We start from the raw sequence: 23,416 nt of genomic DNA, 5'->3' as shown, positions 1-23,416 counted from the left end.
TTGCAGTTCCTGTCTGTGTGCAGTCAGTTAGTGTTGGAGTGTCTGACTGGACAGTCAGACAGGGTAGTTAGCTAGGTTCCTGTGGAGTAGGGCCTAGATAGCAATAGGTGGACCAGTGCCCCTCACCCTGCTTAGGGGGTGAGGGAAGAGCTAGCCCCACCCTGAGCACCCTGGGCTGGGGTTGGAGGCAGGGAGCAAAGAGCCCCAGACAGCCCATCCTGAGGGTGCATTTCTGGAGGGAAAGGAGAAGGAGGAATAGCCTGTACACTGTGTCTAAAGTGTTGCTGTGTGCTGCTGCTGCTGCTGCTGTGTGCTGCTACTGATCTGCTGTGAGTACAATAAAGACCATTGCTGCTTTTATAAAGAGACTGTGTGTGTGAGATTGGAATCTCTCGCCCTGGGACCAGGGCTTTCTCTGGGAAGATTCCAACCTATCCCCTAGGTTTCGCCAGAGAATGGAGGCGCTGCACCACAACCACTAAAGATGAAGGCATATACCCCAGAAGCCTGTCCCTGTTATCCCCAATACCAATGCGGGAGACTCAGGCCCTCCTGTTCCAAGCAGGTATGCACCACCATAGTACACGTAGCCAGCCCTCACTACACCCTAGAGGTCCAATCTGCGACCGGGGAGGGGGGGGAGGGGGAACATGGGTTACACATGTATAAATTATGATAGGGGATTGTAACTCATTGCTCCGCAGTGCTCTGGCAGCTAAATGGTTACATTAAAAGTAGCATGACCCATGGATTGAGGATCCATTGACCATGCCTAGAACACCTGCCCGGACAAAATAATTAATGGTGGGATTATCATGGTATAGGAAGGTACCGCCACTTACCTAAACTTTAATCTCTAACAGAAAGTAGTATTTATTGTCCATAAAATAGAAACACCTTATAAACGTTTTTACATAGTGATAATAACCATCCTCTCCCTCCGGGATCTGTCTGGAATGTATACAAGGATTCTATACATTCACATGCATAGCACCTGTATGATCAGGCTATGTAAGAATTGCTGAGAACATTAAAGCAGGGGAAGGTACATAGCTGAAAAGATATGCTGTAAAGCTTCTGCTTGCCTGCAGAGCTAGCACTTTCCATGGGTTGCCGTTTTATCTTTTTTTTTTAATTGTGTTTTCTTGGTAGGATTTTGTTTCTTCCCTTGTCCCTCAATGCTAAAAATATGAGCACAGTATGGAAAAGCAGGAGTGAGACCACGAGGAGATACACGATGGGGGGGGGGGGGGGGTGGGTGGGAGGGAGAGGGGTTAGGAGGGGGAGATAGGCGAGAGATACCGGAGAAAGTGAAAGGGAGAGAGTAAATCAAGTGCCCAGAGATGCAGATAGTAATGGCAGATAGATGGGTAGATGGATGGGCCATCTATCAAATGATGGGGAGATGAGCAGGAAGAGAGACAGCTGTGCACTATATAGTAAAGAAGATATAGATGGATATACACATGTCCGGTATTTATTCATATCATATAATATAGTGTCAGTAAAAGAAGGGGGAAATGAGATACAGGGAAAGCTAAGCGAAAGTGAGAGAGGAAGGGAGATATGGGGTGAAGCAAATCATAATAAGACACAAGATGAGAGAGGATACATGAAGAGAGGACACTTAATAATAATAATAATTATTATTATTATTATAAGACACAAGATGAGAGAGGATACATGAAGAGAGGACACTTAATAATAATAATAATTATTATTATTATTATTATTATTATTATAATAATAAGACACAAGATGAGAGAGGATACATGAAGAGAGGACACTTGTCACATTAGGAAAGAGAGACGGGTAATACAGGCCGAGATACATTTGTGGACAGGGAGAGAGCGAGAGGAACAAATACAAGAAGAGAGTGACATAACGTAGTATAATGTGTAATGCTTTGTAGATTTCAGACATGAAGGAGTTAATCAGAAAGGTTGCCCTGTCTTCCCTGGCCCCTTCTGTACCCTGTTTCCTGCCCTCATTGTATTCTCTTCTAACCTCCTTGTGTGCTGTGTCTTAGAGACTTGCAGTCTGGGGCAAGACTCAACTCTCCACGTTCTCCAGTTCTCATCAACCTCCATTCATTTCTTCTACACTCACGTCCATTCCTTTTTCACACCTGTCTCGGGATCTGCCTCTCTACTCTGTCTGTTGAATCCTCTCTCTCTTGGTCCTTCCTTCTTTTCCTCTTTCATTTCCCGGAATTCTTTTTCTCCTAGTCCTTTGCACACCCTCTATATTTTCCCCATCTTTCTCCCCCACGCCACCTACATCTTCTCCATTTTCCTATATTCCACCTCTACCCTCTCTCCCACCATCACCCTTCACCCTCCTCTCTTACTTCTCCTACACGTTTCTCTGTCTTTTCTCTCCTTTCTGCCCATGAGGGGGGTGGGGGGGAGGAGGGGGAGAGTTAATCAAAGTTTTACTCCAGCTGTATTCTAGTGTCTCCGCATCTGAACATATTATGTGTAATTTTCCCTTCCCAGTCTTTTTCTGCCCCAGTGACTAACTGGAGTAAACCATTGATATCTTCCCCCCACCCCCATGTCTCCTATAGTTTTGATATATTTTGTTTTCTCACTTTTCTTTCTTGCATGTGCAGTTTTGTAAAGCAAACTCAAGGTGCAATATCTCGGAGCTCGTCCGTCTCCAACGTTAATTCACCGTGAGTTGCCCTCTGTTACGATATTCGCTGTGTGAACTTCTGATTTATTAATACCTATATATATCTATATATATATAGATATATATTTCTAATCCCTCCTACCCCATATACCAAACATTCATTCACCCTGTGGGCATTACTTGCTGTATGCTGGGCACAGAGAAGGTGCCTCATTGCTTCTATGTTTGCAGCGTGAGTTCCTCCTGCAATGCTGCCTCTCTCCTCTTCCTCATTCATGCCCCTCCCTGCTCGCACCCTCCTTCCCTGCTCTGCTCACTCCATCTGCATTCCTTTCCTACCTCCCACTTTATGTAGTTGGAGATACTTTCTAGCTAGTCCCTCTCATTCATGTTCCCCCCCCCCCCCCCACGTACCACCTTTTAATGAAATGCTTAGATGGTGAATATATACTGTTTCCCTCATCCTCATCAGTGTTTTATTTCTTGATCACTGCACATTGTTATGTGTCATTCTCTGGGCCCTAGTCTATAAAGTGTGATAGCGCCGACGTGATGCTACTGCGCCGGAATCCGAAGATCTCCCTCTTGGGGTTTTCCGTGCAGTAGTCCCACGGATCGGTGCTAACACACTTAGTAGAATAAGGAACTTTGTGTCTGTTCTTGTCTGTGCACATCTCAACCTGTGCAAATCCCTCTGTGTACGTGGGTTTCTTGGGCGACGGCCCTTATTCTGCAAACTGCTATAGCAGCAATCTGGCGCCATTCCACAGAAAGATCCATTGAAGTGACTCTATGGAAGTTTTCAGAAGAAGGGCCTAAGTGTGTGTTATTGTGTGTCCCTATTGGTCTGTACTAGCTATGTATCAAGGGGTGGGAATGGATGTACCAATGCTAGCAGAGGCTTTTGCTTCTTGTAGCAGGAGTGAATCCTGGGCTATTTTCGAGGGGGGACTCACAGTAACTGAGTTGTTTCTTTTTAGACACAATCAAAAATCACCATACAGTGGTTATGAAATTGTTAGGTTTGGCCATGGAATACTAACAGGCAGAGGGGGGGAAAAGGCGCTTTTTGCCACATTTCCGTATTTAAAGCTGAACTATTTATTTCCGTTTAGATGGAAGGTCATTTTGCTGCTGTTGCTTAAGGCACCAGACCCCCATCCTCTACAAATTCACTACTGACAGTATCAATTGTGTCAATTTAAGCAGTGTTGAATTCTGGGTCTGGGAGCGTCATCTTTTTCAATTTTAAGAACATCAACAAAAAAAACTCTGCAAAAACCAAGTTGATACATCGGTCTGCACGTTTAACAAATATTTTAGCTGGGCGTCAAAACTGCCTATCTAGGGAGCATGATACATAGCCTCGAATAACTTTGTGTCTATCAACAATGGTCCCTTCCTCGGATGTCTGTGTGTCTCCTACATTCACGTTGTGCCTCTCTTGCCCTGTATCTCTGTGATTGTCAGTCTCATTGACCACTGTGTGTCAGTTCTCTGTGTTGTAGCTGTGCCCTTGGTTTCATGCTCTGTCAATGTTTGTTTATCTGCTCACAACGTGAATCTTTTTTTATCACCTTCAGGGCGGAAAACGTGACATAAAATACATCCGCCTGAGTTCTCAGTTACGTCAAAGGTGCAGGGGCTAAAATCCCCTCCCTCCCGCCCCTCGTAAACAACCCACATGATCCTCACATTCAGGAGCGGGGAGAGCTCTTGTGGTCCATGTGTGTCAAGAGTATCACCACCATACGTTCTAACTACTGTGTATTCTGAGTTCCCAGGCAGGATTTAACATACAAAATGGTATGATCGGTAAAAATGTTTACAGTAAGAAAACTGTAGAAGTGACTTTCATAGCACTAGTCTTTCTTCAGCAACATGAAAACATTTACAAAGTTTCTCTTCTCTACTTGGACCGACAGGGCTCTAAGGCTGCACTTATAGTGCCTGTTGACGGCGACGCGACGTCGCTCCAAAAACAAATCCATTGAATCCGTCGCATGCGCTTATAGTAAGTGCGACGGCGACGGAGCGACCAATATAAATATATATATATATTTATATATAAATATATACTGTATAGATATATTCTGGGTCTGTGTTATTGTGCTTAAGGCCGCGCTTATAGTGACGGCGACAGTAACGCGATGTTGTGTCAAAACAAATGTATTGACGCCGTCGCGTGCGCTTATAGTAGGAGCGACGTGACGGTGCGACGGCTTGGTCGCGATCGCTGGAAATCACTTCAATTTGATTTTTCCAGCGACCGCAGCGTGACGTCGCTGTCGCCGACGCGTCGGTGTCGCCGGTGTGTTTCTGTCATCGGCACTATAAGCGCGGCCAAAGGGAGCATGATCTGAGCTTAAATAAGCAACCCGTTGCCCTTCAAACTCATAGGAAACCAGGAATAGATGGAAACTTCCAGGCAGCGGATTTTGTATTCAGATGATAAAAACAGTTCTGGGTTTCAGGACACAACGTATCTAGCCCTGTTGTGGATTAGAATGTGTCATTTGCATTAATAGGAATGAAAGGTTTCATAAAAACATGACCTGCACACGTCCCCTGAGCCTTGACAATCCCATCTCTGTGACAGTCCTGTGGGTGAAGTTGCCAGACACATAGAAGCACATTCACTAAAGAAGATGTCCAATAACTAGCATTAGTAGTGATTATACCCTACATTGTCCATAGAACATGAAGGGTTTAGTGCACACATTTGATGAATTGAGATTATAATATGGCAGATCCCTCAAGCTTGCTTTCATAACGTACTTGTATGCATGATTGTGTGTCCAATACCAGTGGCGAGAGGGTTGAAATCCCCTGAGACCGGGCACATATGCATGATGCAGTGAGAAGGGGGAACAATGAGGGCCCAACAAATACAAATGGATACACTGCATTTCAATGTGTGCAGTGTAACTCTTACTGCTCCTTAGCGAACAATGGCCAAATCGCCTGCTGCAGTAAGTAGGGCAAAATAGGAATAAAACTATACACGGAAGCTAAAGGACTGAAGTTCTTTCTTGACGTCAATGTAATGGCTCCAAAAAAATGTTAGTTCACTTCATAAATATAACTACTGTTACCTTCCCGCTACTTTGATATGTATTTGTAACTGGTATAAGTTAAAATCATCAGACATGTAAATACAATGATCTAGTCTCCATATGCACTTATTGGATATGTAGGTTGTACCATTCTTGTGGCTTTGGGCCTAAGTGGTCTTTATAGACATACAGGTCTGTGTGTACATGCAAATCACACCTGTTACTTCTCATAGTTACTTACCTCCAGTATACTCCTCTGAACTACAGGTTACAGCAGCTACTTGCTGTTTATTACCTGCTCTCCTCAAACACACCGTCATGCTCAAAAGTAATGTTACATTACTAGCATTTCCATGTACAGTATAACAACTCCGTGCATTTACCTGCTGCCATATTGTCCTGTAGCTGTAACTACTGCACTTGCTGTGACATTCATGTACAGTATGAAGCTACATGTATGTATGTATATCTTTATTTATGCAGTGCCATCTATGTATATTGCGCGTCACAGCAGTAATACACGGAACATAATAATATAACACAGGGGTGCACAAGCTATTGCCCTGCGCCCCCTTACCTGCTCGTGCTTCCCCCTCCCCCCCCCCAGCTCTGTTCCGGTTTGTGATCATGTGATGTCACGTTGCCATGGCGACACGTCGCCCGACACAAAGGTAAGTGAAGTTACAACAAGATATCCTCACGGAAAGAACGGAGCACAGCAATTGCAGTAAGAAGGGGGCTAGATACCGCTATTAAAAATCCTTTATTCCATGGTAGACATCATGGCATGGGATATGTTAAAAGTCTCGAACGCGTTTCGGGCCGTTCTCGTTGACAAAGGGCGACGGCCCGAAACGCGTTCGAGACTTTTAACATATCCCATGCCATGATGTCTACCATGGAATAAAGGATTTTTAATAGCGGTATCTAGCCCCCTTCTTACTGCAATTGCTGTGCTCCGTTCTTTCCGTGAGGATATCTTGTTGCTGCTTTTCCCAACGTGATGCACGCCGTGGGACTCACTACACAGGACTTCTCTCTACTGTGAGTACACCCATCCGTTTATTACGGTCTTGGTATTCATTCATTGTTGTCCTTTCTCCAGGGGGATACTACATATTGTGTTACTGGGAGGTCAGAGATTTTTTACTGACACTCACCAATATAACACAGTTCCCCCACATCTTAGGAGATACAATCAGAGACACTTTTACACATATGTTTGCAGAGAGTGGTGTTTCCCTGCTTTCCTCAATTAGAGGCGTTATTCTAAATGGACATTTAAAGATTTCCTGCAGCTGAGCACGGTACACTGGGAACGCTGTATCCTAGTATCTACAAGTAAGTGAAGTTACAGTGGGCACGCAAGGTCCCCCGGCATTTAATTTAAATGCCTTCGGGAATGGCGGCACCTCTGTAACTGCCGGACTCCCCTGTCCCCCCGGAAAATCGGGCGCCCCCCAGTTTGCGCACGACAGATATAACACATGATGGGAATAAGCACTTGCAGCATAAAAGTAACATTAAGAGGAGTCCCTGCCGCGAAGAGCTTGCAATCTAAGTGTTTGTAAGTTGATGGAACACTGTAACTTCTCCATCCCACATGATGCACTGCAGTGGATGCGCTCTCTCACTTATTCTCCTCCTCCCCACGGAGACAGCTCAGTCCTCACCTAAAGTAAACCATACTCAACACCTCCTCGCTCCATTTCCTTCGCTCTGTTCTCTTGCACTTTTTATCTTAACCTGCGATTTTCTTTCATCACTTTCCTGCATGCCACCCATCATTATCATTACCGGTGTAACGTCACACTAACTGCACTTTGTAACACTTGTGCGACTGTGAGCAGTTCACAGGTGATGATGGCAGCTAGTAACTGAAACAAGTTGTTGAATCTTTTCTTTCTCTCTTTCTTCCTCTGTTTCTCTCTTTCTTTCTCTTTCTCTCTCTGTCTCTGTCTCTCTCTCTCTCTCTCTCTCTTTCTCCCTCCCTTTTTCTCACTCCTCTCTTTTTCTCACTTCTTCTCTCTTTTTCTCACTCCTTCTCTCTTTCTTTCTCCTCTCTCTCGCTTTCTTTCGCCTCTCTCTTTCTTTCTCCTCTCTCTCGCTTTCTTTCTCCTCTCTCTCTCTCTCTCTTTCTTTCTCCTCTCTCTCACACTCTCTCACACTCTCTCTCACATTCTCTCCCTCACTCCCTCTCTCACATGCTCTCTCTCACTCCTCTCTCACACACTCTCTCTCTCTCACTCTCTCTCTCTCTCACTCTCTCACACTCTCTCACACTCTCTCTCTCACACACTCTCTCTCTCACACTCTCTCTCACTCTCTCTCACACTCTCTCACACACACACTCTCTCTCTCACACTCTCTCTCTCACACACTGTCACACACTCTCTCTCCCGCACACTCTTTCTCTCTCTCTCACTCTCTCTCTCACACACTCTCTCCTTTCTTCCAGCTTTTTTTTAAACCTCTCTTACTTCAGTCACTTTCTCCTTCTCCCTCCCTCCCTCCTCTCCTCTCTTCCTCTTCCACCTCTCTCTGGATGTACTTTTCTCCTCCTGCTCAGCTTGATTTGGTACACAGGTGAAGATACTGGCAGGATTTGTATATACAGTGATTCCTCTTGCTGGAGGGGGTCTCTAAAGACCATGGCTTCTGTACAAGAAGTGCCTCGGAGGTGCCTGTGAGCAGCTAATTGCACTGTCCTTGTTAAAGAAGCCAGCATCGCGAAAATAGACCTCATCAGTATGCAAATTACCCTGTTCTTCCCCAGCTCCTGCTGAATTCCGCTGTGAACACTGTGCTTCTCTTCAGCAATTCATTCCACAGCAGGGAGTCAGAAGCATGTGAATCTCTGTACAGTATATGGTGTATGCCTATGTGCATCAGTTAAGGGTCCACTAAACCAATGGCCATGCTCAGTGGTCAATGTTTGGTGGTACTAGGGCAGGAGTAGCCAACTCCAGTCCTGAAGGGCTAGCAACAGGTCAAGTTTTAAGGATATCCCTGCTACAGCACAGGTGGCTGAGTCAAAGACTGAGCCACTGATTGAGCCACCTGTGCTAAAGCTGGGACTGATTGAGCCACCTTAAAACCTGAACCTTAAAACACCTGCACTAGGGGGAATGGAGTATTACTACTTTAGTATATACAGTACGACCCCATAGTTCTCTACTTTTTACAGCTTTTTATTAACACACTTACAGTTTTACCCTCTATTTAAATAAAAATTGATTTATTTTGGGAAGCCGCTTTTCCTCTCTTCTTTTTAAGCATTGTATCTGATCATTTTTTCATGAGTGTCTCCCAAAATTCACACGTCACGAAAAGTTGGCATGAAGGTGGTGAGAACCTGCTGAGAAGCGGCGAGACAGGACTAGGAAATAATGGCTTTTTTATTAGGGTGACCTTTGGCTGCTATAGTGGCTTATCGTGCCCATATTATATGGGTATGATGTACCACTATGCCAATCAATGGGTAGAGGGTGGGTATAGTGGGCCCGGGGTCGGTGGTTAGGCCTCCCGGGTGGGTAGCAGGGGACGGTGGGTTTACCCCTTAATTACTATAGCGGTTATTAACCACTAAGGTGATTAAGGGGTTAGGGGCCACTAGATTGTATTTTTTCATGTATTCTTGCTGGCATCAGAGGACATTGCCCTGCAGTATGCTGATGAGGACGCCCTTCATGATGGCAGGGGTAAGTAGAAAGTTTTATTTACTTTATTTATGCTGGCTGGCTAATATTTGATTTTTATAGTGGACAAATGAGCTACTATCCATATCTGGATCATAGTTATTTTGCCCATTACAATACTGTATGTGTTGGGGGGTGGCGGGGGGAAGTGGGGTGTATTTATTTAAATGTACTTGAAAAAAAAATTTGGTCAAGGATTGGTACTGCAGGCCAGTGGGGACCCACGGGGACCACCTGAGAGCCCCCAGACACCAGTTGGGACCACCTGAGGCCCCCCGGACACCCTGCGGGGACCACCCGAGGGCCCACAGACACCCGCAGGGACCACCTAAGAACCTCCGGACACCTGCTGCCTCTGATACCAATCATGTGGGGGTAGAGGAGGTTGGTATTAGTTTTGTTGTGTTTTTAATGTTTATTGCGGGTAGCAGCTGTTTTAATATAAATTTTAATACCAGTGTATGAGCAGGGGGTCTCCAGAGCAGAACTGCATTGATTTGAGATCCGTGGACCCCTGCTACCCGAGATACAGGCCCCGTTACTGGGTGCGGGTATCTCCTATGCATTTAAATGTCCCGCGTCATGTGACAGTGGGAATAACGGGGCCTGTATCTCAGGAAGCAGGGGGTCCCCGGACCTGAAATCATTGTGGTTATGCTTCAGAGACCCCCTGCTCAAATGGGCTGGTGATTCTTTTTTTTTATGAACGCTTATAGCATGGGTCCCTAAATGTCTAAATTTGGTCTTGGATTTGTGAAAAAATTAAGGGAAATCACATAAAATAAAAATAAAAACCAAATTTTTACAAAGTTTGCAAGTTTTGTTCCCCGAGGGCGAACTCCAAAGTTTGCCCAGTTTCTTAAAAAACAAACAACAAAAAACACACCAATCCGAGGACGAGCCTTTCTCCAGTTTGTTCCGATTATCGACTCGCACTTCTGAACAAATGTCGACGTTCTTGAGGTTTGGATTTCGAACCGGTGAACCTGCCCATCCTTAGTTAAAATGACGTCGTAATTGATGATTTAAAAAAAATGTAATAAATAACTAGTACATTTAAATCCTTTCTAGAAGTTTATTCTGTCACTATTTTGAGCAATAATTGCACCCTAACGTTAGGGTGACTTTTACTGACCTTAACTGCCCTGCAACCTCACTTCACCCTATACCTGTTCTAGTTGGGACGAGGCTTGGTTAGGCATAAACCTGATTTTGCAGCACAGGCTCCTAATCCTCTTTCATATGTAAATGAAAACAGAGAAGAAAGATTTTTTTTAATATATATATATATATATATATATATATATATATATATATATATATATATATATATATATATATATATATATATAAACGATAGGATGGGTACTTAGTTATACATGTCAGCTTTTGTAATCCCTTAGCTGCAAGAGGGGGCAGCAACGCGCTGCAAAGCAAAGTGTTGCTTGTCTCTCTGGCACTTAAGTTTAAGGCCGTGCTTATACCGGCGGCGGCCGTGCGCACGCTGCCGCGCTCCGCTGAAACAAATGAATGTACTGTAATCTAGCTGCCTATAGTTCGTGACCGAAAGCTGCAGAGCGACCGCGCAAGCTTCTCCCAAGCAGATTTTGGTGCGCGGCGGCCGTGTCACGTGAGTGGTTCAGCCAATGAGGGCGAACCGCTCACGGCCTCGCCTCCGCCACGTCTCCCTGTCTCCTCCGGTTGCCTCCTGCCTGCAGTGCAGGTTTCGGGCGTGTGCGTCGCCATAGTGCCGTCACTTGGGCTCGCACAGATCTGGTATAATCAAGGCCATGGAAAGACATCACTTACCAAGATTAAACCTATTAGACAGATCACTGCCAACACTATGGCCCATATTTCCTAAGCAGAACCATTACATATACACCGTCCGTTACCAGTGAATGGGCGTTAAGTCAGAGGTCCCCAGCTCCAGTCTTCAAGGACCGCTAACAGTGCAGGATTTAAGGATAGCCTCTCATTAGCACAGGTAACCCAATCATTTTGACTGAACCACCTGTGCTCTAGCAGGGGTATCGTAAAACCTGCACTGTTAGTGGTCCTTGAGGACAGGAGTTGGGGACCTCTGCGTTAAGTTGTCTTCAGGCACTGGATGGCTCTGTGGCCCATATTCAGTATTCTGTAAAGCTGTTTCCCTGTGCTAGAGAATATACAAGTCCCATTACCCAGTAGTGTGATCACAAGATATTAATTTAGGAAATATGCATCAAGGCATGAAACGGCAAGAAAAATACTCAACGGTGTTCGAATCCTGTTGCTGTCCTACTATGGATAGCAAGGCCTCTTCACAATAGCAAAGGAAGGGTTGTAAGAGATTGCGGGAAGGCGTTCTATCATATGCCAATTACTCTGAGCAATATCAAATTCTGGGGCCCATCATTGTTCTCCCTGTTTCCAGGTCTCGGGTGATAAACCTCTCTGGCTACAGATCTTCAGCAAGTATAAGAAACATCCGTGTTTTGCCGATGAAAGTAGAGTTAAAATACGCACTTTTCAGTGGCCGGTGTATTGACGGCTGCAATGGGGCTGAAAGGTGGTCCATTGGAGGATCGAGGGGAACGTAGACTTCAGAGTAAATTAATGAGCTCTATGTAATTGTAGAACTGCCAGTTTATGGATCAATGTGTAGCCACTCTGCATTGATAATTAGCACGTCACCCCCAGGGGGCGCTTTGCATCACATTTCCTTACAATGCAGAGCAAGTCCAAAAAGGCATTCAAGTAGTTAAATGATTCAGCAAATATCAACACTCATTTGAACTCTAACCATCCTGCCCCCTCCTTACCTAATTGCACCTGGTGTAATGAGATTAAGTATTGGTTTTTTTATGGGGGGTGGGTGGCCTATCAAAGGGCATCATTTTAATGCTTGATTAGTTGGTATTGCCATATCAGTGTGTGGTGGTATTCAGGTAAAGTGGCATTGCCTTACATGTAGTGGTTTCCCTACTGGAATAGCCAGGAACAATGAAAACAAGAAGGAATTTTTTCATCTACACCCATTGCTTCTTCTCCCCTGGCTGGTGGTCTGTTTGTGCTGTGTTTCTTGGGCCGGTCATTCTCTTTTTCATACAAGGTTGTGTAGTAGAAGAAGCTCAGCTGGGCGCTCACTCTTATTCTTCTGTGTTTTCTCCCCCCCCCCTCCCTTCCCCTCCCTTTTCCCAACTGCAAACCCTTCATCTGCTCTTCTTGGTGTATTGTGATGCACCCTCCTGGCTCCTCTCACTTGGGTGTGTCCGGGCCTGATTTGTTTCACCCTTTTTCACTATTGCCCTTTTCCATCCGTGTCATTGATTTCATTATATGGCTTCTTCCCTCTCCTCCCCCTCCCCATTTATCCATTTACTATTCTCCATCCTCCAATCAACTCATCCCCCAATCAACTCATCCCCTTTTTCGCACCTCACTTGCTTCTTGATTGCCAACCTACCCCTTCCGTTCTTTCCTTTTTTGTCTACCATGCATCTTTCACTTGCTACCCAATCCTTAATCCCCTATCCTCGCCTCTTGAATTTTGCTGCTGCACTTGCTACCCTATTTGCATCCATTCTTGGCACCTTATTTTTCCCTAATGGCCTCCATTGCACCTTCTCCCACTTTAATTACCCCTCCTTCCCTCCCCCCTGTAGCAAACAGCAAAACTCCACAAAGTGTCGCTCAGTATGGGAGCAGCGCACCACTCAGATCCGTATGCATAATTTCCGCGCAAGCTGTGAAGCCCTATACAGTGAGTTGGAGCCTGAGGAACGCTTACGCTATGCAACCACCCTACATCTGAGACCTGACATGAAGAGTCACATGGACCGGCCACTGCTGGTGGAGCCACAGGCTCCAGGTGAGGAAAACGATGGCAGTACTGACCCTCCACCACCAAACGAAATAGAGCCAGAGCCTGGGGCTACTACTGACCACCCTCCACGAAAACAACACCGGCACCGGGAGAGAGGAGGTGGGGAGACCAACGGTGGTGTTAGAGAAAACGTGAATAATGGAGACTCGGGCAGCAATGACAGAGAGGAGCGACACCGACAGCACAGGAGTCATAGCAAAGAGGGGGAAGGAGGGAAGGAAGCAGGAAGAGGAGAGAGAAACAGGAGCCAGGAAAGGGGCAAGCGGCACCACCGAAGGGCATCCCCCGAAGAGGGGACAGAGAGGGAGCATCGACGACACCGCACTCACCGTCATTCAGCTGAGAGACAAGGCAAAGAGGGCAACGGACAACCAGTCTCTGGGGGCAAAGGCGAGAGGAAGTCCCGGCACAGGGGAGGAGGCTCCAGGTCTGGGAACAGGGAGGGCGATGGTACAAATCGTGGAGTGGGTGAAAATGGGGAGGAGCCTCCGCGGTCACGGCATCGCAACAGACATAAAGCACTTTCTACATATGAGACAGAAGACAAAAGGGATAACAGAGAGCGAGAAGGAGAATCTGGAGAGAGAGATCATCGCAACCACAGGCCGAGGTGAGTCCAAGCCCTTCTAACATAACACAACGAAACATCCCACCATGTCAATAGACCATCTTTATTTAACACTTACTCATTTCTTTTTTACCCTAACCCAGTTTGATATGAGCACACAACAGACCATCCCAAAATCTTCACAATACAACTTAACTCATCCTATGAGCACATCGTTGATGCAAAACACTTGCCTCGCCACTTAAACCCAAGACTACTAAATCCTAACTAGATATTTAAACCCAAATTCTTAATACTGCAACACGTCTCCGACCAACACTGTGATGTCCATATACATTATCTAAAACTAACACGCTAAAACATCATCTCAATCCAGTACCTCAACATTTTAAGTTACCTACTCAACCCAACGTCAAAACAATTTACAGTGCGTCATCATTAATCCAACATGTTAACACCTATTGTAGTATTCAAATCTCACCCAACATGTCAACTAACACCTCGAGCAAACTGATTCCTTACAAACCCTGACATTCTAAAGGAAAAATGTCAATAATGAATGTAATTGACTGCAGGGAGAATCGGAATGAGCCTGAGGTTCCTGTCAGTGGGCTCGGGCAGCTGCCAGAGCAGCCGGAAGATGCTGATAACCAGAAGAATGTGAATAGGATGGCACAGCCTCATCCAGACAGGGCTAGCACTGTTAATATACCAGTAACCATCACTGCACCACCTGGAGAGAGCACCGTCATACCAAGTAAGACCCAGTTTCTTTCAGTGACCCACGGCCAGCTATGGCTCCTACCTCGTACATATACACGAGCACCCTTTAGAGCAGAGCAACGCTGCCCTGCCAAGTTCTTCATTTAGATATATCCTATGTTGCAGGGGCGGACAACTCCAGTCCTCAAGGGCCACCAACAGGTCAGGTTTTAAGGATAACCCTGCTTCAGCACAGGTGGCTTAGTCAAAGACTGAGCCACTGATTGAGCCACTTGTGCTAGAGCAGGGATATCCTGAAAACCTGACCTGTTGGTGGCCCTTGAGGATTGGAGTTGGCCGCCCCTGCTCTATTGCATATAATAGGTATGTTCAAAGGTTAATGGGGAACTGGGGGCAGGTGAGTAGGAACGGGGCTTCTTCTTGGCAAATATGGAAGCCTTTGGGTTAGGGTTTCATGATAGAAAATAGCATTTTGATGTGTAATTAACACTACAGGGGGGCATTTTCATTCTGCATCCCTCAGCATGAGTGGATCAGGTTACATTGTGGGGTTTTCCTGTGTAAATGAGCTTATCATTTAGGGAGGAGATCAATGATACAACATACTGTTATATAAAAGGATGTAACAAATTCTACATAAAGTATGGGTTGGTTTGGGTGGGGCAAGTCTCACTGGCTCACAACGTGCATCAGACAGAGGATGAGACACGCACTCAATATCAATGGTAATAGAGGTGGGGTACTTAGCTGCCGGTGCGCTGGTCCTGGGGAGCTCCTGTAGTCCCAAATGTTCCAGTACAAAGAAGAAGAAGCAGGCACACGGTCTTACTCAAAAGGAGGTTTAATATGCCATAAAGTCCAACGTTTCGGCAGTCAAATACTGCCTTTCTCAAGGTGAAGGCTTGAGAAAGGCAGTATTTGACTGCCGAAACGTTGGACTTTATGGCATATTAAACCTCCTTTGAGTAAGACCGTGTGCCTGCTTCTTCTTCTTTGTATCACAACGTGCATCAGACATGGGCAACTTGATCAGCAAAGTTTCTCACACTTGATGCGGATGAAATGAAAGCAATACATGTTCTGCATTAGATTGAGCCACCTGTGCTGAAGCAGGGATATCCTGAAAATCTGACCTGTTGGGGGTGCTGGAGGACAGGAATTGAGCTCCCCTGCATTAGAGCTAACCCTTTCTGCCTAGAAACACTCATCCCCTCCCCTCCCCCCCCCCGTACCCCTCCTCCTCCCTGATCTCTTGTAGTAAATAATGTGGAATTTGAAGGGAAGTCCGAGGAAAAGAAGGAGATGGAAGCAGAAGATCAGACGAAGAACGGACCAAAACAGATTGTGCCTTACAGCTCCATGTTTATCTTCAGCTCTACCAACCCGTGAGTACCGGTACTGCCATGATTTGGATGGTCAGAGTAAGCTCTGTAGCACTACATCCTTTTTGTTAATCATCCAGTGTTCGATGTGTTTACCAAAGCATCTACCCCATCCTCTCTCTAGCATTAGAGGTAACAGACACTTTGTCAAATGCACCAATCCAGTTATCCATCCATCACTCTAGGTGACAGGCTGTTTGTCTGAGACCTGAAGGGGACATATGTTTCCCCTGAGCCATCGAGTGCTAATGTGACAGGCTCTTTATCAAATGTGTTCTCTTTTTGTTGCTTGATGCTGGCTCTGGTTTGCAGCAAGGTGACCCAGTTGGGGGAGATTATCTGGGTATATGATTGTGCTACTGTCCTATCGAAGGGCTAAAGAAGTTCTGTGTTTGAGTCTCCTTCTTTTCCCACTTCGCAGAGTCCGACGTCTTTGCCATTACATTGTCAACATGAGGTATTTCGAAATGGTCATCCTCATAGTCATCGCGTTGAGTAGTATTGCGCTGGCCGCGGAAGACCCTGTGCAGGCGGACTCTCCTCGCAATGATGTGGGTAACCCTTCTATATAGCGGCAAGGGCAGAATGAGAGCTAATTATTACTCGCGTAGGGTTACATGTACTAAATAACGCTAAGTCTTGAGGTTCATTCACATAAACCATTTAGTAAGTATGGGCCATTGGGAGAATGGAATAAAGAGAAAAATAGCTGTGTATATTGAAATCAGTTACAATGTATTCATGGGATTTTTAATATGATTGAATTTTTTTTTAAAGCACCAAATAACAAATGTGATAGATAGATAGATAGATAGATAGATAGATATGTCATTATTGATTAAACATATGGCATCAAATGAGAGACATAAAGTCCAGAGAGCAATGGATGCAAGATAGTAGACTATCATATAAGAACAAAAATATATGACTCCATAGCATATAGTAAGAGAAGGGAGCAGCATTTTCATGGGAGACCAGGTTATCTACACCTTTTTACCAGGATCATTCATTGAGCAAAACAAGGTAATGAAATAAATTGTCATTTATTCGGCATAAATTCGCTTACATACAATGGAACACAAAATACAGACAAAAAGACACATTTACTTTGGGGCTGGGGTCGAAAACTAGACTTTCCTAGGTGCAGGGAACTCTATAGGAGAGTTTTACCCTGACCGAGACTTAGCCTGGAATCTTCTGGAACCCAAATCTTCATAAAATTCCATACGCCACCGCTACGTTCTCTTCTGAGAACTTGGGCGCAAAATGCTGGACTTAGTCTCTGGCGGGCAGGCTTTTCAGGCTTAAAATCGGAGCCGGTTGCTCTGCTATTCACACAGAAGCAACTTTGAAAAGCCTGCCAGCGCTCTTACTACAGGGAACTCCGAATCTGATTGGCTCATCGATTCTTATAGTATTTTCAGTTTCATACACAAAACTGAGCAGCCAATCAACGTGTGGGAACTTTCCCAAGCAGCCAATCAGAGCCAAAACGGCTAGAAATGTCAGGTAAGCGGGAAATCCGAAATAGCCAAGAGACATGCGCAGGCCTGCCGCCTCTCTCCCTGGCTATCTCAATGCCACCCACTGGGCAGGCTCCACCAGGTCTGGCAGAACAAGTGGCATCCCGGAGGACTGCCATTGATCTCCGGGCCTTGTACTCCACCTTTCCCTGCTGACCAAATGCTATTCACGCCTCTGCACATCCTCTGGCTGCTTTGAACTCCGATGTCCAGCAGCCTATGTGTTATCTCGGGCAGCCTGTTTGGACATCGGTTCCTAATGTAAAAAGCACATTTCATTACATTAAAGTATATTTTAATACCCTTCTGAGTCTTGGGGGACAGGGGACAGAAAAGGAAAAATGTTGTAGTTTTATTTCTATCTGCCTTATTCTCCACACACTTTCCCTTGGACTCTGAGTCCCCCTCAACCTTATATATGGTTGGGGCACCCACAAACCTTATACTGTTTGTGGGTCACCTTGGCACTAGATGAGGTACCTCCCTTTAACCTAGGGATTCCCTCAGTTACAGGAACACATGTTTTATCCCTGTGCTTCATTCTCCTTTCTGGGCTGTGCTGAAGCAGGGTACCCTAGTGGTGAGTCACGCTTGCGTTTTCAAGGGGAGATATTGCCGGGAACATGTGCCTACATGTATCCGAGAATCGGGCATGATTCCCGGGTACATTTATAGGGGAACCGACAACTCCTGACCCCAACCTCCTAGGCACATTCAGTCAACGGTTCCTCCGCAAAACCCCCCTTGAAACTCATACCCTAGCAATCCCTGCTGGCTGGCATGCCCGGAAAGGGAAAAACACAAAAAAATGCTTTTATTACATACAGTACATTGGAATGGTACATTGTTACTGGGCCCAAGAGATAACTCTCTTGGACCCTTATACGCGGAACAGGGGTAACCGAAACAGGCTTGACCTTTATTAAAAAGCCTGCTCCGTCACAAGCATATTCATGGATCATTTAGAATGAACTGGGATAAAAGTAGCTCGTACACACATACTAGATATATAGGTGATAATTGAGAAAGCTCTGCCCTTCGTATAATAGATCAGATTTCGAGATAACTGCCTGCAGTGTAATGAATCAGGGAAGGATAAGATTGATGTGCCAGATGAGTGATTGCTGTGAAAGTATTTTGCATTCTCTGAACTGGAATAGCTCTGCTTCAGGTGCTGAAATACATGGATTACATATTTACCGGGGTCTTCACGTTTGAGATGGTGATAAAGGTAAGAAGCTCCTACAGTGGCTGGGCAACCCAGATCCCATTATTCCTTAAATGTACAGGCCGTTCATTACTTGTCTACTGCCTTTGATTATCCGCTGTGCCAAAATAGAGAAAATATATGAAACAATATGTCCAGTGCAGAGGGTTTTAAAACATATATAACAACAACACTTTGTGTAAGATAGATATTTTACATAAGAGCCCTCATCTTAAACTCATGACAGAATAGGAAAGAACCAATTTTCTTGCTGACGTAATAGTCGGGGAATATTCATTACTTGGCCTGAAACTGTTCCACGTTGTCCGGAGATGTAAGGTTACTTACCAAAAGTAAGGAACAGGCTGACCTTTAAACCCATACAAAACATAACTGTTTTCAAAGGACATTTGACAATTTTGTACCTGATTTACTGGTAAGGGGTTTCATGCATTGAAATCAGTGATATCTAATTACTGTTGCAGTTATTAAAAAAGTTGCTGTGTGCATCCCCCAATTAACAATTGTTCTACTCGACTTTTGTTTATAGGCTTATGAGATGGCATTTCTTAGAATACTTTGGTTCTTTTGCACATTTGCTAATTAATTCAAATATGGGCAGCTCTTTGCATACTAAATATGGTACTAGTCTGCACATGAAATAATGAACAAATTCCCTAATCTAAAACAATTGATGAAAACTCTGGTTGATCTGAACATTTTGGGAGTTATTCATCAAACCCCAGATTTACAACACAGAAGGTAGACAAGTCTCAAGAGCAATTGACAATAAAATCCAATTATGGTGCCTTTGAATCTTCTCATGTGGATGGCATTTCTGCATGGACACCTCAGTCACAGGCATAGCCCATACTGTAGCTGATGTCTATCAGTTGAGGTTCCCCCATGAAATCACAGGTACATTAGTCATGGTTGTTCATACTTCGCACCTTTGTTTATATGCTGCACATCAATAGTTGTATCCTCACTCTTCTTTCTGCAGATGATAGACCTGGGGCTGCTGCTTCACACAGGCTCATATTTCCGGGACCTGTGGAACATTTTGGATTTCATTGTGGTCAGCGGTGCGTTGGTGGCCTTCGCATTCTCGTAAGCATCCCCGTTTTATGGCATGGGGACAGGTGAAGAGAAGTGTCAGGGTAATAAACAGGGAGAGGGTGGTGGGGACGCCAGTGAAGTTTCTTTCTCTTCATTGGGAGCTGTCTGTCATTGCTGTGTAATATGTTATAATCCTTTGAGAGACGAAGAGGTAAAAGAGGGACTTACAATATAAGGACAGCCAGTGAAGTGAAACACATTGAGGTGTTGATACTATTATGTTTATGGTTTTACAGGAAAGTACAATATGGGACACAAAAGACACACACACACACACACACACACACACACACACACACACACACACACACACACACACACACACACACACACACACACACACACACACACACACACACACACACACACACACACACAAACTTACCTTCTTACATGCAGGGGTCGAAGGAAGCGCTTGCTCTTTGGATATCTTTGAATATGACCCAAACAAATGAAAGGATACCAAGATTTCCAAAGATGTATACACTGCTGGAATGAATTGCAACTTTTCCTTCTGTAAGCACTAAGGGTAATAGCACTGGGAGGTGAAGGCGGTGGGGGGGAAAAGGTGTAGAGGAGAGTTTGTGATGTTGGGCAGGCTCTGTGGAAGAAGTCTTCAGATGACCATACATGGTAGACACAAATAATAGGTAGAGTACAAGGGAAGTGTATGGGATGGGAGAGGAAGGAGGAGGCATTGGAGAATCAGAGGTTAAGATCTCGGTGACAATTTGGTGGCTGTGCATCAGAATCTGAGTCTTAACACAGCTGAGCAATGGGGACTGGCAATAATGTGTCTGTTTGGGATTCCCTCTCCAGATGTAACTGGACACTGCAGGGCAGCATGTGTCAGTGCTGGAGGTGGAAACCAGATTGTGGACACGGCAATGATTCAACACAACACCTCACTTGTTCCTTCACCATACACTTCACTGAATCCCCCCACACATAAAGTCTTCCTCCTTTTTATTGCAATACTAATGACCAAGTTGTCTGAGAAATCTCTAGCAATCAGTGTGCGTCTCCTGGAGTGAAGAGTGTAATGCAGCACTGCTCTCTAGGTTTGTGCAGTATGAATCGGTCAATGGAAAATGGTCTTTAAGTCAACAGAGAACTGATAAAGCGAAGACCTCTGTACTTGCAAACAGCCCTGTGAGCTGTACTTCAGCACTGCATATGTGGAAGAGGATATTGCAGCAATAAGCTTCCAGATCTCTTTAGCAGAAGTGATTAAAGCTCTGTAGGTTATTTTAGCCACGTATGAGTGACTCTTATTCCTACTGTATACTGTACATATAATATCCATATGAAGTCGTAGGGCTGTGTGGTGATGCTGTGTCTCATACACCACTGTGTGTTTTCTTGTGCTTATGTCACTGATTCTAAGCTCTCTCTTTGTCTCCCTGTTGCTGGATTCTCTCTCTTTCTCTCTAGGAGTTTTGTTGGGTAAATGCACTCTCTTCTTTCTGCACATACAGCACTGTTCTGTATGTGCGCACATCTTTGTGTCTCTATGCCCCATAATTTGGACCCATTGCGATGCTTTCATCTGCCCCGCCCATTTCCACTCACCCGTACTTAGATCTAGTGAGAAACATCTCCCATTCCCAGTCATTTATCTGAGGGGGGTAACCACAGAACGAAGTATTTGGAAAGGTTACTGCAGTACACTTTCTTGAGTATTCCATCTTTCTGACTGTTAATTTGCAGACGAGGGCGGCATTACGACCTCTGTTTGATGACTAGTCAAAGCAATTATTTCTTATTTAACAGACCCTACATTTCTTTCCCGACCTGGTATTGCAGACAGCAGCAACTTCGTGATCTTAAAGCTGCAGTTCAAGCTGCCGTTAAAAAATAATAATAATAATAATTCAATTCAATATGTGCATCAATACAATCTGCACACTGACAAGTGATTAGCGAAGCTGCAGATTGATCCGTTCTCCTGTAATCAATCGCTTTGCTCTGGGTTATTTAATTCAGCTATTGCTGCAAAACAGTACCCACGGTGCAAAGTTCTGTGGGGAAGATCATGTGACCAGGCAGTTACTAGATACCACTGGTGCACTGCTAGAGAGAGGGCAGGGCTCAAAAGCCAGAGCCTGTCTCGGAAGGGAAAAGGGGTGTGACTTTGTAAATGGTTTCAATAGAAACAAAAATACCTGTTACATTATAATACATTAAAAATGTCTTTAAAAATTGTTTTAAAAGAAAAATGCTACACGTATTTTCTCATAGTACAGAACTGATTTATTAATAAATAAAAAAACCACACACACGTAGGACATTGCTTGAACTGCAGCTTTAATGAACTCACAAATAAATACAATTGGGAGTGAAACATTCTCCTTTCACACCTCAGATGTTACTGCTATGATCTCACAATACATTATTTAAATCCAGTGCATGAAGATGGAATCTCAGCCTTAGTAAGACTACTGTTTAGTATCACACTCCCAAATGACTGCAGTAGTTAGCTTACAATTAATAATCCCATCCCTTCAGTGACTTTTGGCTATTATTATCTGTTATCCTTGGACACAGTTGTGCTGATGCTGTACAGCAGGGGCTGCCAACTCCAGTCCTCAAGGGCCACCAACAGGTCAGGTTTTCAGGATGTCCCTGCTCCAGCTCAGGTGGCTCAATCAGTCCCTGCTTTAGCACAGGTGGCACAATCAGAGCCACTGATTGAGCCACCTGTGCTGACGCAGGAATATCCTGAAAACCTGACCTGTTGGTGGCCCTTGAGGACTGCAGTTGGCCGCCCCAGCTGTACACTGTACAAAATAAAAATGTAACATTAGTTAAACAAAGTCAACACAAGGATAAATGCTGCAGGCATCAATGGGAATAATGTGAGAGAGAGTCCCTGCCCTGCTTGCAAACTACATGTGGCATCACAAACAGCTTGTAAAACCCCAGGTTACAATACCAGATTAGTATCAACATTAGAGAAAGCAGAGCAGCCAGTGTTGGGAGCACAGGGTGAATGTGGCTGCTACAAAAACGAGAACCGATGTACTGGATATGCATGTCATCCTAAGATCTCTACTTCAAGCATTGCAACTACCATAACCATTGCAGGCTCTGCTCTTTCAGTTAATCTCCCTATCCATGTATTGTTTTCAATGTCTTAGGCGAGCCAGGTGGGACAATTTCAGTGTATTTTATGGTTCTGTGGGATGGGTAATAAACAGGATACACCATAAATAGCTGCCCTGCCCTACACCCTCAACCCTGTCATTCCTCACTCATGACCCTGGATACCTGTGTTGTTTTGCTTGTGATGTATATTAGCAAATAACACGCTCTATATCACTTCGCTAGTGCAGAGTCTTCCGTGCCTCTTTTGAGGGCTCCCAGTCCAGGTTAACCCTTTCGCGGCTGGTGCGATCTCTCCAATGGCTGAACACCTTCATGGCTGGAGTAATCTGCCCAACGATAAAAAAAAACAGCGTCAGCAGTCCCTTTCAGCACTGAAAGGGGTATCTCTGCTGTTTATCTGCACTCTTTAACTTCAGATAGTTCAATCCTCTCCACCTCTTCCCACCCGTTTGATGGGTAACGAGTCCTAGGCATGAACGTCTCTTAGGGGACGAAAGGCTCTGTTGCTAGCTTACAATCCAGCACAG

General features: G+C 44.9%; 1 protein-coding gene across 1 annotated transcript in view; it reads left to right on the top strand.

Annotated features, from left to right (window-relative positions):
• CACNA1B (calcium voltage-gated channel subunit alpha1 B) overlaps positions 1–23,416 on the top strand; it is a 196,777-nt gene that overhangs the window by 113,763 nt on the left and 59,598 nt on the right. The window contains exons 17-23 of the mRNA XM_075579527.1: positions 2,615–2,677; positions 13,039–13,869; positions 14,403–14,584; positions 15,809–15,935; positions 16,354–16,483; positions 18,627–18,686; positions 19,666–19,772. Coding sequence (XP_075435642.1) covers positions 2,615–2,677; positions 13,039–13,869; positions 14,403–14,584; positions 15,809–15,935; positions 16,354–16,483; positions 18,627–18,686; positions 19,666–19,772 — 1,500 coding nt within the window. The remainder of the gene's footprint in view (positions 1–2,614; positions 2,678–13,038; positions 13,870–14,402; positions 14,585–15,808; positions 15,936–16,353; positions 16,484–18,626; positions 18,687–19,665; positions 19,773–23,416) is intronic.

This window comes from Ascaphus truei, chromosome 21, assembly GCF_040206685.1.
Source record: "Ascaphus truei isolate aAscTru1 chromosome 21, aAscTru1.hap1, whole genome shotgun sequence".
In the NCBI taxonomy this organism is placed as follows: Eukaryota; Metazoa; Chordata; class Amphibia; order Anura; family Ascaphidae; genus Ascaphus; species Ascaphus truei.
Note: the sequence above shows the minus strand (reverse complement) of the source record. Positions and strands in the feature narration are given on the sequence as shown.